The sequence below is a fragment of the Mesoplodon mirus genome (genome assembly GCF_964341445.2).
Source record: "Mesoplodon mirus genome assembly, chromosome: 5".
Lineage (NCBI taxonomy): Eukaryota > Metazoa > Chordata > Mammalia > Artiodactyla > Ziphiidae > Mesoplodon > Mesoplodon mirus.
The window spans coordinates 92645039-92662930 of record NC_138980.1 but is presented as its reverse complement, the minus strand read 5'-3'; the positions used below and the strand labels follow the sequence as shown (position 1 = coordinate 92662930).

At 45.4% G+C, this 17892-nt stretch overlaps 1 protein-coding gene across 2 annotated transcripts in view; it reads left to right on the top strand.

Annotated features, from left to right (window-relative positions):
* The window catches only part of MCC (MCC regulator of WNT signaling pathway), a 283142-nt gene that overhangs the window by 178646 nt on the left and 86604 nt on the right, over nt 1-17892 (top strand). For both annotated transcript variants that reach the window (XM_082621909.1, XM_082621908.1), the window contains 2 exons: nt 3278-3420; nt 14369-14511. In XM_082621909.1, the coding sequence (XP_082478035.1) occupies nt 3278-3420; nt 14369-14511 (286 nt within the window). The remainder of the gene's footprint in view (nt 1-3277; nt 3421-14368; nt 14512-17892) is intronic.

The window sequence follows — 17892 nt, the reverse complement described above, 5'->3', positions numbered from 1 at the left end:
CTCCAGGGCACCATTCTATCATCTCTTCTTCCCCCCCACCCCTCCAATTCTGTCCATGTTTCTTTCTTTCTTTCTTCCTTTTTTTTCTTTTTTTTTTTTTTTTGTGGTACACGGGCCTCTCACTGTTGTGGCTTCTCCCGTTGTGGAGCACAGGCTCCGGACGTGCAGGCTCAGCGGCCATGGCTCACGGGCCCAGCCGCTCCGCAGCATGTGGGATCTTCCCAGACCGGGGCATGAACCCGTGTCCCCTGCCTTGGCAGGCAGACTCTCAACCACTGCGCTACCAGGGAAGCCCTGTCCATGTTTCTTATGCACCAGCAGAGAAGTCTGCTTGGAAGCTGCGACCACATTTCCCTTCAAGGTAGGTGTCATAGTGACCCTCCCTATGGCACCTAGCACCGTATCATAGTTTAGGAAATCAAGATATATCTATTATTTTAGAGGAAGTATTAAATTATAGAGGCTTTCCACCATTGTGAAAAAACATACATATGGAAAAATATAGGAATGTAACCTTTGCCTTCAGCTGAGAAATTTTTTCCTCTAAGATGTTCTTGTTGCTACTCCCAGATGAACTCCTAAGTTCCAAATAGACATTATGAATCTTTTTTATCCTTTCAGCTGCAAGTGCTGTTCTGTCTCACTGAATTATCGGGCTTCCTGTTGAGTCTTGTTCATACTCATACCCTCCAGGCGGACTTTCCAGTTAGAGGCAGGGGGAAGATGGTACGACACCAGCTCTCATGCTCTCGTTATCTGGGTACCAACCATCTGATCTCCCTGCAAGCCGGGCAGCCCCAGAGGAGCTCACCTCTCAGATAGCTCCTAACAGCCAACAGGGGCACCTAGAGTGGGCTTGGTGGTTATCAGTTGATCCTGTGCCTTCTTCTTGAATAAACACTTACGCATCCTCATTTTTAAGTGGATTTTGCAGTTTCTTGTCTGCCTTGGTGGTGGTGGCGGCCTGTTGACCTGTAAAGACTGAAGGAGGAGGAATAAGTGGGGAATTTCAGGGAGAGTGGAGCTCGTGGAGTTTGTAAGGGGAAGCGTTTCACAGCAGTTTATAGCCCTAGAGAACTGAATATGGGAAACCCCAGAGCAGGAACCAGCAAGATGACCAAGTAGTAGGAGTCATGGCATCCACAAGATCAAGGTCAGACTGGGCATTATCTTATAACTATTGTGAGATCTGGAACTAGTGACCTTCATGAGAGCATCAGCTACGTACGCACATACACATACTACACACATGCAGGTGCGTGCGTGCACATGTGCACACACACACTCACATACACAATTTGAAGATGGGAAAACAGACCAGTAATAAAAGCTCATAGATATTCTGCGGGGATGGAGAGAAGCAGTATTCTGCTTATGGAGAGAAATAAGAAGCTTTTTCATTTACTAACAGGTACTATCCATGAGACACTGTCATTTTGTGGACTTCTGTTGTTCCTCTTTTTTTTTTCTGCTTCGCACTGTTGTGGCCTCTCCCGTTGTGGAGCACAGGCTCCGGACACGCAGGCTCAGCAGCCATGGCTCACGGGCCCAGCCGCTCCACGGCATGTGGGATCCTCCCAGACAGGGGCACGAACCCATGTCCCCTGCATTGGCAGGCGGACTCTCAACCACTGCACCACCAGGGAAGCCCCTGTTGTTCCTCTTAAAGTGGTGGATCACAGGTGAAAAGGCATAAGTTCATGGGAAGAGTATTTGTGGCCTGTCATGGTTTTGTTCTGGTTAGGAAAGCTTCCATGTAGATGAGACTTTCACTTGTCCTTCCTCCTGGCCTCTGGTTCCACTTACTTCCTGTGCGTTGGACCTTGAGTGGAGGTTATTTGACGTTTTGGGTTGTCACTAAGAACAGAAGTTCACATCACTGTTTCTCTGAAAGTCACCATCTCACAAAGGTCTGTGGTACAGGTTCCTCTCCAGTCTTATTTCTGGAGCTCTGAGCAGCACCCAGGAAGTTACTACATTCATAGTGATCAAGCTGTTGTTCATAGATATGGTCCCTGCCATGATTTATACCAACGTATTTATCATACTTTGCTGAGTACTTCTGTTTCAGGTAGCAGTCTGTTTTGAAGGCTTTGTGTCCCTGCCCAGTAGCTTCTGGGTTACACCATTGGAAGCCTGGCAGATTTAGGGACAGGGAGGACATTGGACATGGTGGGTGAGAAGTCTTACCTTGCCCGCCTGCCCCCAGCCCTGAAAGTGCAAAGCTGGCAAGTACGTGTGGCTCTTGGTGTTAGGAAAACCTTGCCGAAAATGAAGTTAAAATTCCTCTGCTGGGCAGGAAATTAATCAGGACTGAACGCAGTAGACAGGGCCAGAAGCTTGACTCCTTGTTCTATCACTGACTTGTGTTTTATTATTACGTAAATGAGATTAAATGTACAGTGACTGGTTGGGGGTTGAGAGGGGAGAGAAGTGAAGGAGATGAACAGGTTCCTTAGGATTTAAACTCAAGATGCAAAAATGTTTTTATAGCATCTGCTGCTTCTTAATCCTTCAAATGCTGAGCAAGGGGAGCTCCTCAGCTTCTTGAAACGCAGCGATTTATTCGTCCCATCGCACGCCTAGGTCACCCACAGTGAACCAGGCTGTGTGCCAGGTGCTAGGGCTAAGTCATGAAAACACCCAGCCCCTGCCTTCCCGGAGTTTATAGTCTAGTAGGAAAGGATATTGGAAAACATTATATGTGCAGATAATCAGCCAGATAAGAAATGGTGTCATACAATTTAGGATTATTTGATTGAAAAGTGGCTGAACCATACCCTAGCAAACTTCAGCAAAAAAGGAATGAATTGGTAAAAAGGTAAAAAATGAGCAGCCATAAAAGAACTTAGGAAGAAAGCTCTGGGGATAGAGGTAGCAGGAACTGGAGGGCAGTCTCATCAGGACCCTCAATCAAGTGAATTGACAGCATGCAACTTTAGATCCATGCGCTCAAGATTCAGATTCCAAAAAAAAGGTATCTGCCCACTCTGGCTGAGGAACAACAGGAGGTGTGGATAGTGTGCCATGGCAGAGGGACCTTTCCCCAAAGAGCAAATGAGAGCTAGAAAGGTAAAGACTCAGATGTCCACCAGGGGCTTTGTGAAGTTCAGCTATTGTTGTGTCTTCTGGGATTCATGGCCAATGTGCAAGTGTATGTTTATTTGGGGCATACTCAACATTGAGGTTGTGATAGTTTGAGGCCATAAAACTTAGAATCACTCACTTGTAGGTGCATCAACTCATTGGCACTTCTGTCTTGTTCTCTCGATCCCAGTGCGAGCAGTCCCACCTCATGAGAGAGCATGAGGACGTCCAGGAGCGAACGACGCTTCGGTACGAGGAACGCATCACCGAACTCCACAGCATCATTGCTGAGCTCAATAAGAAGATAGACCGTTTGCAAGGCACCACCATCAGGTAGTCAGCTCCAAGTCAAGGCTCTCTCTCTGCCCGTCTGGGTGGTAACCTGGGTTTCAGACTTGAAGTCGCCCCTATGAATTATAACAGTGTTTTACTTGGAACTAATATTTTTACAGTTGATAAGTATTTTCTCTTTACTTTGTTAACCATGTGCTTTCCCGTCCATTCTTCTCTTCTGACCTTGATCCTCATGGTAACCCTGAAAGGTAGACAGGGTAGGAGTTGTAATCCTCAGTTGACTGATAAGGGGAGGTTGAGTGAGATGCTTTATCAACAGGTTCTAAATGGAGCCTCTTCTGTCTTAGAGACCAGCATCCCTACCAGCCCTTTTTTTTTTTTTTTTTTTTTTTTTTGCGGTACACGGGCCTCTCACTGCTGTGGCCTCTCCCGTTGCAGAGCACAGGCTCTGGACGCGCAGGCTCAGCAGCCATGGCTCATGGGCCCAGCCGCTCCACGACATGTGGGATCTTCCCGGACCGGGGCATGAACCCGTGTCCCCTGCATCGGCAGGTGGACTCTCAACCACTGCACCACCAGGGAAGCCCCCTACCAGCCCTTTTATTCACCAGGTCTGTTCTAGATACACAAACTCAGTGCATCCCTTGGGGATTTTGAGAGATTTATGAACGTGGCTTTTAACTAAACATCACGTATGCTTCTAGATAATCTAAAAAATTTTTGAGCTCACTTGAAGTTGACTGACCAACATTGACGTAGCCTCGTACAAACTCCTAAGGCGGGCAGTTGGGGAGGAGGAAGATTTGATCTATCACGTTATTGGTGGAAAAGCTGGGGCTTAAAAATGTTAAGTGACTACTTTGAAGTTACCCTTAAGAGAGGGCAGATAGAGGTGGAGTTAGAACCCGCAATATCTCTGCCTTTACTCAGTTTTCTTTCCATAAAAGTGATTGTTGGGGATTCTGCCTTCCTTGCTCATCAGTCAGCTGGCCCCTAAGTCTCCCACACACAGCACTTAGTTGGTGTGTCTGCCCTGCTGTCCACAAGAGGGCTTTGCCTTAAGTGACTTACTGAGTCAAGGAAGAGAACTTTTATCTTCCTGCCCATGCTGAGGGAATAGCCCTCAGGAAAACAAATGGTTGGCATCGACTTTTATGGAGAAAGAGTGCTTTGTACTCTGCCTGTTTGTATAGGCCTCAATTAAAACAGTTTTAGAGGCAGCTTCTTTAAACTCTCCCTCTGGAAGTCCTGGGTTAGAAGAAACTTTGGATGCATTTTGTTCCAACTCTGAGAGTTACAGTAATGATGGGGCTACTTGATGAGAGTACTGGTGGGCCTCTGTTTCAGGGCAAAGTTGTGGAAGATTTTGCACTGAATTGGAGCCACACAATACATCTCATATTCCAATTTAGAACCTCAAGCCTTTTAAATTGTATCCTGGTCTTCAGAGTGATTGTAGGTTAGAAGAGCAGAAAAGGATTTTCAGCCCAAAGAAATGATTATAGCAGACTTTAAGGAGGCTGACAGAGTACACTGGCAAATTTGTAATTTCCATTAAAACATGCTGCACTTTTAAACACTTGAGAAGGTGAAAACAAATGGACTCAGTGAGTTGTGAAAAAAATGCATCACGCATCACCTAGAAAACTCAATTTCAGGATGTTTAAATTGAATATAATGGCCAAACTGCTTCATGTTAAAATACAGTGAGCTTCTTTTTTTTTTTTTAAACATCTTTCTTGGAGTATAATTGCTTTACAATGGTGTGTTAATTTCTGCTTTATAACAAAGTGAATCAGTTATACATATATATATGTCCCCGTATCTCTTCCCTCTTGCGTCTCCCTCCCTCCCTCCCACCCTCCCTATCCCACCCCTCTAGGTGGTTACCACCAAGCTGATCTCCCTGTGCTATGCGGCTGCTTCCCACTAGCTATCTATTTTACGTTTGGTAGTGTATATATGTCCATGCCACTCTCTCGCTTTATCCACAGTGAGCTTCTTGAGCATAAACATTTATCGGTACCTTTTATTTAAAGGAAGATTGCATCTGTACAGATGTCACATTAAATTCTGCCAGTTTTCATCATGTAAATGCGCTAGCCCCTCCTCGAGGTGGGGACTCCCTGCAAGGCTGGAAGACTAGCAGACATGTGGGCCAGTAAGGCAAGGCTCTTCTTGTCCTCTGAGCTCTAGCAGCCAAGGTACCTCCCAGCCTCCATCACTCCAGGAAATTGGTTTGCTCTCAGGTCCTGAGATGCGATAATAGACCCAGTGCAGGAGGAGCCAGATGCCTTGGACGAACTCTAACTGCCCTGGCATATCCAGGCTATAGAGAATTGTCATGCTGATCAGGTACATTCCTGGCACCTTATAGACTTTCTTGTCACTTCAATCCGGGCCTGAGTTAAGAATTTATTGGAAAAGCTGAAAAATCATCAATAAGGGAATGGTTTATGATATATCTACATTTAAGCCATACTGAATTACATAAGAAAAAGATATGACAGTCTCATAGTTTAAATTTTTTTTCTCAGGTCACAATCAGAGAACCAGGGACCTTCTCTGACTGTCCTAGAAGACTCTCCCATCTTTTATAGCCACAGGGCTACTGTAGTCAAGAATCAGACACTGCAGGTTGCTGAATTCTAACATAAGTTGAACTCAAAGCCACATCAGATCTCTTAGGTTAAAGGTTAAGCACTGATAGGAAAAGATGAAATGGTGAGAATTTAAATGGACACATTTGGGTAGATTCAAATGAATCAAAATGCCTAGAGCCTGCAAACGCCACTGAATTTCCCCTACTGCAGAAGCAGTCCCACTCCCAGTCTGATAAAGTTAGTCCTACCTTGCTTGGAGACTCTGTAGCAATCCGATCCCAGGTAGAGGGTACCAGATACATTATACCTCACCGTTACTCCATTCCTCTTTATCTTTAGGCCTAAAAGTAGCCAAATTCAATCATGCCCCAGGGGGATAAGTAGAAGATACAGTTAAAATATGTAAGAGATTTATAAGATTTTATTCATTTATATTCACAGAAACTTGAGAAGAATATGTATAGGATTAGGGCCTAAGTGTTCTAGACCAGGGAGGGAGGAATATAGTGTTAGATTGATGATTAGTTTATTGATAAAACTGTTCCTATCAGACATTCTGGATTTAGTTTGTTAGCTCCAGCAGTTTGATTAAATGAAAACTAGAGTCATTGGAGGATTACATTAAATAATGTTGAACTGTCAGAACTTCCCTAGTATGACATAGGAGTCCGGAGGCCGTGGGAGTCGGGAATGTTGGGTGGGAGTTGACGTCATTAAAATGGGGTCTTTTATGCCACTTCACTACTGGAGTCAGTGTGGGCTTGGCTCTTGTACTGGTCCACAGGGCTGCAGTAGGAATCAAAACGATTCGACCCGTAGAGATTTTTGATAATGGCTAATTGATCACGGAGTCTCCAGGATGACTAGACTATATAATTTCTTGCTTTCTTATGTATATATGCCATTTCCTTTTTATTCTCTTACTTTCTCCTGTTATATAAGGTGAGTTAGTATTGGTGAAGCTTAGCATTTAATAGTTAGGCTACGTGATACCTGGGTGAATTTGTCATTAAACTAGAAGAGGAAGGCTAACCTAACAATGGATATAATTACCGATGGGACTTTGGGTCTCCCATTTTGATGAGAAGGTGAGTACATTTACATTTGAACGAGGGATAGTTACAGAAGCTTGATGTCATTGCTATTGCAATTTGGAAATTTAAGTATGTGTGAGAGGATGTGTATGGTTGTCAAGTAGCCAAAGACAGTAGTATGGATGGATGTTGTAGACAGTACCGTAGACAGCATGAAGAATGTTGTCTGGCACCTGGTACCATTCCCACCCCTTCTCTCTACTCTCTCCCAAATCAAAGAAGATTGACCCTGGGGACTACTTCCCAAACTCCCTTAACAGCTGGGCTCTAGGATACAGTTTTGGTTCTGCCAGTGAGATCCATTCACCCGGATCTGAAAGGCTGAAAGGAGGTGGGAGCCATTGTCCCTCAGGCCATAATGGTGGCAGCTGACATACAGGCTTTGGTGAACATGAGGTCCTGCATTGACTGGCCTGACCTTGGAGCTGTGGGCAGGGGTGAAGGCAGCAGCAATTTCCTCATCCTGGAGGGGACCACAGCTCTGATGGCAAATCTCACAGCGCCGGGTGGCCTCCACCCACCTTTCTCTTCTCCAGTCCTTCCTTCCGATGGTTTTGTAAGCACAAAACTACCTAAATTAAATCCTACTTGAAACACCCAGAAGAGTTTGTTTTCCTAACTGAACCCTGCCTAATGTGTCCTAAATCGCATCTGCTTGGAATAAACACTGAACAGTTTGTATTTATGGCCTTCTAAAAAAATTTTAATTCATGAATATTTTAAACAAATTGGATCATATAGCGCACACTGTTTTGCAATATGTGCTTTTTCACTTAACTGTATGTTGTGGCTTTTTTTTAATGCTCATCTGACTTGGGATTATATAATGGGATGGGTAAAACGGAAAAATACGTCAGTAGCTCACTTTGGATCTGGGATAGGAAAAAAGATGTCTAAGCAAATTAAACATGAGATCTTTTGTTTCCCAAGGAGATTATTTTCTTTTCCCAAAAGCTGCTCTCATAACATCAACCTTTCACTGCCAACTCTCATGAGTGGTTCATGATTTCTACTTCATTTCCCATTTGCTAGTTAGCCCACAGCTGTCTGGCTTCTGACCCCAACAGTTTGCCAAAGCTCCCTCTGCTATGTACTGAATTGTGCCCCCCACCTCCAGTTCACATGGTGAACCCCTCGATATGACAGTGTTTGGAGATGGGGCCCTTTGGGAGGTCATTCGGTTTAGTCGAGGTCATGAGGATGGGGACCACATGATAGGATTAGTGAGTGTCCTTATAAAAAGAGACGGCAGAGAGCTCGCTTGCTCTCCAGCTCTCTCCCTGCCATGTGAGGACGCAGTGAGAAGGCAACCATCTGTAAGCCAGGAGGAGAGCCCTTACCAGAAACCAGCCATGCTGGCACCTTGATTTTGGACTGCCGACCAAAGTCTAAAACTATGAGAAAATAAATTCCTGTTGTTTATGCTTGTCTGTGGTACTTTGTTACAGCAGCATAAGCTAAGACACTTTTTTGAAAATCACCAATGATTTTTTTTTTTTTGTGGTACACGGACCTCTCACTGTTGTGGCTTCTCCCGCTGCGGAGCACAGGCTCCGGACGCGCAGGCTCAGTGGCCATGGCTCACGGGCCCAGCCGCTCCGCGGCATGTGGGATCCTCCCGGACCGGGGCACGAACCCATGTCCCCTGCATCGGCAGGCGGACTCTCAACCACTGCGCCACCAGGGAAGCCCACCAATGATTTCTTAACCGAAAAATCCGGTGACCTTTTTCTTGTTTCTGGCCCTTTTTTGCAGCATTTAACCCTAAATCCTCCTTCCCAACTGCTGTACTCTTCTCAAACCTGCATGACCCTTTATGTCCTAGATCTTCTCCTCTGTCCCTAAGATCCATCTTCAGCCTTGGCTCTTACCCTGGGCTCTCCCCCATGCCTTTCACCAGGATGGCTGCAGCCCTAAAGCACTGACCTCTCCTATTTGTGTCACATTGACATTGGCACTTGACCTTTCTGCTTCTTTGTCTGCAAAATGCTCCTCATTTAGTGACTGAGATAGTATCCAAAGCCTCCTTGTACTCTAACATAATCCATTCGCTAAAATCTCATGCCGATGCTATGCGCCCGACCTGTCTCCTGATCTTCAGGCCCACACTTGGGCCTGTGTGGTACATCTGTCTAACCATCTTCATGTTGCTGCATCTCAAACAGTGTAAGCAAAACCTCTTTCTTTCCCAGTAAAACATGTCGTTCTGATGTAACTTCTGGCCTAAAGAGTAGAATATAATGAAACAAAAAATAAAACCCAGGAAGATAAGGTAGCTTCCTCTCTCTCTCTGTCTTCCTATGTGGTACATATTCCAACCTTGTTCACTATTTGAAGTTTTTGAATATGAATCTTATATCAGACCTTGTTAAAACTGGTCTTCATTGATGACAAGGATGGATTATTATATACATAGGAGAGCATTTCAGAGTCCCATTTGTTCAGTTATTCACCATAAGATTCCTAGATGAGTCTGAACTTCCTCTGTACTATATGGAAGAATAAGAAGAGGTATTTACTTATCACTTATGTCCTGCTATAGATCCTCTAAGAGAACTGAAAGGAATACTTTTCCTCCTTGTATCTAAAAAAATCTTTGTTCTTTAAAAGAATGATGACCGGGCTTCCCTGGTGGTGCAGTGGTTGAGATTTGGCCTGCCGATGCAGGGGACACGGGTTCGTGCCCCGGTCCGGGAGGATCCCACATGCCGCGGAGCGGCTGGGCCCGTGAGCCATGGCCGCTGAGCCTGCGTGTCCGGAGCTTGTGCTCCGCAACGGGAGAGGCCACGACAGTGAGAGGCCCGTGTACTGCAAAAAAAAAAAAAAAAATGATGACCATTTCAGGGCAAGTCGGCCTTTAATTGCAAGAGAGACAGAATGTGTTTCAGAAGACAGACCACACACTCAGGTAGACTGGGCTAGCTGGACATAGTTGACTGGCAGTTACCAAGGCAGGCAGATGTTCTTCTGGGTCTCGTTCACCAGTCACTCCAATCCAGTGACAGGGCATGAATGTGCACCCCAAAATAAAACAGGTATAGAGACTGCTACTGAAGTTAATATTTTTATTAACTGCTGCTGATTCCATAGTACTTCAGCTCAAGGTCTGGAAAGCATGATAAGAATTATACTTTCATTGACTTTTTCCTTTTCTAATTAGATCATTTCACCCCTAGCTAATAATGAGAAAGAATCTTTAAAAAAAAAAAGAAATCTTTTCTTTAGGCCATCATATTATTGTTTTGTTGGTACTAGGTTTAGGAATTAGGCTGTGCTGCTAACTGGTTGTATAGTCTTAGCTAAGTTGCTTAGGCTCTGGAAGCTTCAGTGGTCTTATCTGTAAAACAAAGGTATTGATCCTGTCTTAGGTGATCACCAAGATCCCTTCCAGTCTGCCAGTCTGTGACTTGTCTGCCTCTGCTAGTTACGTAGGTGTGTGTACAATCTAATCCCTGCTCCCTTAGGAGCGTTTTTGGTTTTTTTTGTTGTTAAGCTAGTAGCGAGCATTAATCATTGCAACTCTAAGCAACGTGGAAGCACTTCACAGATGCTTCAAAGTAAATGAAATAATGTGCATTTAGAATCCTGTGAGATGATCCCTTATGTTCCAAAGAAAAACACCTGAGAACTTTGTAATTCCATAATTAGGAAACTGCCACAGTAGCATACAATTAGCAACATTTATCAGTTTATCAGAGCTTCTGTTTCTTTGACTTAAATTGATCACTTCTTGGACCTTTTCATATTTTCTTCCTTTTCATCACCAGCATTAGCAGTTAGTGTTCTTGGGGGAGGCATTTTTTTCCCCAAAGAAATAAGATGTCACTTACCAAGAGTTACCATATACACCATGGAAGGAAGCAAACAATAAAGTCACTTTGAGATGCCAGTGCTGTGTCATTTGCTAGACACCCTGACCAGCTAGGTGATGCCCTGCTGCACAGAGCAGCCTTAAAAACACACCTCAAATTCTTGCCTTTGTAAAACTGCCGTGGACCAGCAGGGTGTTTCTGACTTCTTGTTCCGTTTCTCTGGATGGACCAATGCTTCTGAATAAAACAGTAGAGAGAGGACCCCCGGCATCAGTCTTCTGCAAGTGCTGCAGTCCCAGAGTGACTGTCAACTTACAAAGGGCCCGGAGACCATTGGCTTTTGTCACTTTCCAGTCGCAGATTCCAATCTCCGTTCAGGAACGATGCCAATAAGGATGTTCAGGAGATGACAAAGATATGCAACTCCAAGATTTTTTACCAAGTCAGCTGGAGAAACAGGGTTGCACAAACTTTCTTATGTTAGGTTCAGTTTAACCTTTTAATGCCTCATTTTTGGGACACAGAAATGCACGCGATCTTCTCACAAGGTTGCTTTCTACCTCTAACTACTGTTTACGTCGTTTGCTTGTGTTGTTTTGCACTGTAACCTTCATTATGGTGACCATAAGGGGGAACCTGAACCATGCATGGTATGTGCTCACCTCAGCCTCTCCCTGTGAGGTCAAAAACACAGACCATCTGCACTTCCCTGCTGCTTATTTTATCTGTCTCCATGAAAGTTCTCAGCAATACTTACTCCTTCCTCTGAATTCCTCGATTTCACACATTGTTTTCCTGTATTTCTGCCATCTAACCCTGATTATTTGCCTCCTTCAATACAATCATTTCTCCTTCTGATCAAAATTGCCCACTCAGCAAGTGGCCTGAGTGCTCCTCCAGCCTCATGGTTCCATCCTGCACCCCATTTTGGTTTCAGCTATCCCGAACCTCTATCCCAAGCTCCACATGTCCATGTTCACATTCACGGGCCCCTCTGAGTCTCTGCGTGTGCCCTTGCACCCTCGTGACCTATCTAAAACCTGCTTGCCTTTAGACTCACCTTCAGTGCTGCTCCATCCAGGAAGTCTTCCCTGGTCACTGCACACCTGCAGCCCCAGATGCTCCTCCTGTGTCCGCCCAGAGCATCCTTCTTAGGTTAGAATTTGTTGTGAACATATTTGACTCCCAGAAGACAGCATCTGTTTGGTTTTTGCCATCCTATCCTTGTTTTGGTGCTCAATCAAATACCTTGAATGAGGACCCTTAGTTTGCATTGCATGACACTGAAAGCCTTCTGCCTAAGGTGACATTTCTAGTGTGGTATCATTCTTCAGTCTGTGCTCTGACCTCAGTAAGGAATGTTTCCCTCAACAGCTTCCTTCTCCCACCCCTTCCCTATTCACTCCTTTATAAAATCCATCCTAATAAAATAATGTTTACAAAGCAGGAGATTTGGCAGGCACTATGTGTTTTGGGACCTGCCAAGCCAAGAGGGTTGAAGGTGGCTATGAAAGATTTTTCAAATGCCATTTATACCAGAGATACAGCGGCAGCATTTATCTGGCTTTTTTGGCTGGAAAACAGTCTCAGCCAAGCTGAAGCTGATTACATTGGCCATGCAACAAAGATAATTTATTCATCATACACAAAATCTCCCCTTAACTAAAATCAGGGTTTTAACTGCTGATTGAAAGGAGAGTTGATGTATCAGGGCACAATTACCCTCTAGACCAAACAGGTGACTCTTAAGAGTACTTTTTCATTGTTTTCTTTCCTAAACCTAATTATTGTTGACTTTGCAGATGTCTAATAATTAACTTATTCATAGAACGTTAACCTATATTTTTTGCCTTCACCACTCCCATTCTGATTCATATTTTGACTGTCTGGGGGTTTTATATCTGTTTAAAGTCTTCCCAGATTTCTGTGTGGCTCTTATTAGAAATACTTTATAAAGCAGGGGCTCAGCTGAATTCCTTCCCTGAGAGGATGTTAATTTCTTGAGAGAACCAAGAACTCTGGAGAGTTCTTCCCATTTCTCTAATATAGATGTGTCTCTCCAGCTTCAAACGGCAGTTGCCTCTTCCCCAAGTTCCACTGAACACCACTCACCATCTTGGTCCACCCAAAACTGTGGACCTTCTGCCCACGCCACCCCTGGTCGTCAGCAACTTGAAGTGAATGCCAGGTTGAGAGAATTTCTTCTCTTCCTTCCTTTCTTCACAGACATCCTCCCCCTGGGGCTGAGCAGACACACCTGTGGACTTTCCAACCTCAGAGTTAAATCCCTTGACAATTTTCTTTTCTGGCTTACTTGCAAAGTAAATGCTTCAAAGAGGGCTAATTTTTGCTCTCTCCATTTCTGTATCCAGTGTGTGTGTGTGGTGTTTGTGGTGGTGTGGGGAGAAGGTCTGCGTGTGCTTTGAAATAGATATTCCAATTTTGAGTTTTCTTAGCTTGCCCATAGCTAATCAGAGACCAGAGGTGGTGAGGGCTCCATGAGAGGCTGAGAAGGCGGTGGGGTGTGCTTGTGCAGATGAAACATGGTTGCATTTCAGTGTTGTCTTCCTGCTAGCAAACGCAAGTTGGAGGAAATAGACCACTGTGTGGTATTCTCTCACTCACTGATTCTATTCTTCTCCTCACCCCATCGTCCTTTCCTATCCCCTAACTCCATTTACTTCCTTTAGAGAAACTATGTGTGATATTTCTCAGACATGCTGACCCATACACTTCTCGGAGCATTGGTTTTGATCTGCACAGATGAGGTGCTGGTTTTCTAGTCGCTGCAGCCTCAATACTCCTTATGTCCTCTTCCCAGAAAGAAACCCACCAGTAGGACCCTGCTGGTGATGGTCTGAGCCACTCCTATTCACCAGACTTTTGTGGGGTTTTTGGGTTTTTTTTTTTGCGGTACGCGGGCCTCTCACTGTTGTGGCCTCTCCCGTTGTGGAGCACAGGCTCCGGACGCACAGGGTCAGCGGCCATGGCTCACGGGCACAGCTGCTCCGCGGCATGTGGGATCTTCCCAGACCGGGGCACAAACCCGTGTCCCCTGCATCGGCAGGCGGACTCTCAACCACTGCGCCACCATCACCAGACTTTTGATGCTTCTGCTCACCGTGGCCTCAGTGCTAGTAGTCTCAGTTCTTTTTCGCCTCGGAATTTGAGGGGGTGAAGAAATCTAATTTCTTGAGGAAATCTTTGAAAGAGAAAAGTTTCTGGTAGACTGATAGATGAATCTTGTTTGGTGTATAGGTATGGATGTTGACACAGAAGCAAACTTTCAATTTCAAACGCTGACCGTAGATGTGCCCATCTATTTGGTCTGAGAGGAATCCTGATCCATGTGGCCCGGAGAGGAGACCTGTCTGTTTTCTTTCTGAGTGTCTTTATCTTGTCCTTAAAAGATATATTCTCTAGGGATTTGTCATACGTCTCTGTCAGTGGAGGCTGACTTCCTTTTTTTTTTCCTCAGGGAGGAGGATGAGTACTCAGAACTGCGATCAGAACTCAGCCAGAGCCAGCACGAGGTCAATGAGGACTCTCGCAGTGTGGACCAAGACCAGACCTCTGTCTCCATCCCTGAAAACCAGTCCACCATGGTCACTGCGGACATGGGTGAGTCTGCCTGCCTACCACAAAGCCGGAGTTCGGTTTCTGGATTGTAATAGGAACTTTAGAAACATAAGGCAGCCTGAATTAAAATTTAATTAGTCAAGGAGCTTATTGAGTAGATGAAGGCACATCCATTTCAGGTCTTTACATACTCCTTTGTTGGTCAAAATGGAACCAAAGAGCTGAATTCCCTTTCTGCCTTGTGATTCAAATATACGTCACCTTTTGCCTGAAAATTCTGGAAGTAGGGAACCAGTTAAAAAGGCTGTGGCAGGGTTCCAAGTTACAGTAAAATCTGAGCTGAGATGGCAGGAATGGAAAGGATGGAGTAAGTAGCGACATATCACAGTGAAGAACCAATAGGTTTCAGCAACTTTGGGGTAAGGAGGAATCCAAAATGACTAACATGTTCATCCTGAATGACTAAGAGAATGATTACGTTCCTTAGTAAGGAAGCTTGGTTGAGAAATGAGTTGGGAAACAGATCTATTATGTCTGAGGTTGTAGAGAAATGTCCATGTGGAAATACCTGGCACAGTGTGTTGGTATGGTGTGTTTTAAGCTACAGGTTGTGGCCCATTAATGGGTCTTGAAATTATGTGAAAAAATAAAATATTTTTTAAATGAAATCAAATAGGAAAAAAACAGCATGACAGTATCGTTTCACGAAACATATTTGTTGGATGTTTATATGTTGTAAGTTGCCAAGTGAAATGTTCCAACTATGGGTTGCAGTCGAAAGGTTGCAAAACCTCTGGTCTACTTGGAGATGCTTAACTAGATCTCTGGAGAGATTGGGGTTGAGGATAAAGGCTTTGAAGTTATAAGGTAAGGAGATCCCTATGGTTGAAAGGGTGTGGAGTCAAAATGGGGAGAGGCACTATATCTTAGGAAATGTTCATGCACAGGGCAGAGATGGGAAAAGAATGAGGACAAGGAAGAGAAAGTATAGTACGACTTATAATAGAACTCAAAATTTCGTTGGGGAGAGAGACTTTAATCAAGTATTAAACACTTATGTTTAATTATCAACCTATATACGTGCTATAACACCAAGAACATAGTACCATGACAGTGTGTCAAAGGGATTCAGTTTAGGATTTCCAGGATAGCTTCCTCTAGGAAGTAACATTTGAGCTGAGATCTGGAGGATAAGTAGGAATTGAGTACATAAAAGAGGAAACGGCATTCAGGGGAGAAGGGAGAGATGTATTCAAGGCCGTGAGAAAAGATCATCCTGTGTGGAGGGCACAGAGATGTGAGATGGAGGCTTGGAGCGGTAGGCAGGAGTCAGATGGTGCAAGATCTTATAGACCATGTTGGAGAGTCTGACCTTTATTCAAAGACCCACAAGAAACCACTGAATGATTTTGATAGTTGGGGGTCGGGGGAATGAAATGATCAAATTTGCATTTTGAATCAGTTACTCTGTGGTGAAGAGAAAGAATCAGTGGATCAAGAGTGAATGGGGGGGCTTCCCTGGTGGCGCAGTGGTTGAGAGTCCACCTGCCGATGCAGGGGATGGGGGTTCGTGCCCCGGTCCGGGAAGATCCCACATGCCACGGAGCGGCTAGGCCCGTGGGCCATGGCTGCTGATCCTGCGCATCCAGAGCCTGTGCTCCACAACGGGAGAGGCCACAACAGTGAGAGGCCCGCGTACCGCAAAAAAAAATAAAAATAAAAAATAAAAAAGAGTGAATGGGGGAGGCCAGCTAGGAAACCACTGCAAAAGTCTAGGTGGGCAAAATTGTTGCTAGGATTAGGGTGGTGGCAGTTGAGGTGTGGAAAAGCAGATGAGTGTAGAAAGTCGGCAAGATCTGCTAAAGGATCAGTAACAGGGTGAAAGAGGAAGTAGGCATGTGGGGATCTACCATAAGTGTCTCGTTTGCACAGTGGATAGACAATAGGGCCAATCACCAATATGAAAGCAGGGAAGAAGGACCAGGTGGCTTTGCTCTGAATTGTATTTTGTTTTGCTTGGGGGAGGGTGGAGTAGGGTAGAGATCTTGTGTTTTGTTTGGGCATAAGTTTCAGGCATCTGGAGGTATCTGGGTGGAGATGTTGGGAAGGCAGTAGGTATAAATAAGCTAATAAAGGTCTGGCTGAAGAAAGCAGTTGGGAGACATCAGGCTGTTTGCAGATAGTTACTGAAGCAATGGAATTCGATGTGAAGAGTGAGAACTGCAGAGACCTGGAGACCAAGCCTAGGGGGCCACCCGCTGAAGAGGAGACTCAGCAGCAGCTCACGGCAGGGATGCACCTCTCAGCTTTTCAGTCTCAGTTTAAATGCACCTCCTCCAAAAGCATCTTGTGAGCACCAGTTTGTGCAAGTCCCTGTGCTGACTCTTGCTGCCCCATTGGTTTCCTTCTTACATCACATTGAATTTTTTTTTCTTTTTTTCTGTATGCGGGCCTCTCACCGTTGTGGCCTCTCCCGTTGTGGAGCACAGGCTCTGGACGCGCAGGCTTAGTGGCCATGGCTCACGGGCCTAGCCGCTCCGCGGCATGTGGGATCTTCCCGGACCAGGGCACGAACCTGTGTCCCCTGCATCGGCAGGCGGACTCTCAACCACTGCGCCACCAGGGCAGCCCCAACAAAATTTCTTAATCAAATAAGCTGGGGGAATGGAGGGCAAACCCCAGTCTAGTGGGCAGGGCGTCTTCACTGCGGGACATCTCAGGGTTCCAGCTGTGAGGGACCATCTGTAGCCCGGGCGCCCCATACAGGAGCCATTGTCTGCTTGTCTGCACTGTGAGCTGGCTTTGTTTTCCCAAATTGTTTATTTTCATCTTTTCCTTCCGTAAAAATACATGTTCATCATAACTGTTGGTAGTATCATTCCTGACAAGACTGGGCTCCTGGCGGGGAAGGGACCCTCTCTGCCTGATGCCTATGTTCTCTGTCCACAGTAGGAGGCCTTCATTCATGTATGCAGCAGCTCACTGGGAGCTGTGCTGGAGACTGGGCATGTGAGACTCAGAACCTGCCATCAGATCACTCTGCTCCCACGCTCAAATCCCTCACTTCCAGAGTGACATCCCCGCTCCTTACCCTGGCCTGTAGGGCCCCCAGAACCTGGGCATCCCCACCTCAGGCCTCATCCTCCCCAATTCTCCCTTTCTTTTTTTTTTTTTTTGTTAAATTAATTAATTAATTATTTTTGGCTGCTTTGGGTTGCCACGCGTGGCTTTCTCGTTGCAGTGCGTGGGCTTCTCATTGCAGTGGTTTCTCTTGTTGTGGAGCACAGGCTCTAGGCGCATGGGCTTAGTAGTTGTGGCTCGTGGGTACTAGAGCGCAGGCTCAGTAGCTGTGGCGCACGGGCTTAGTTGCTCCGTGGCATGTGGGATCTTCCCGGACCAGGGCTCGAACCTGCATCCCCTACA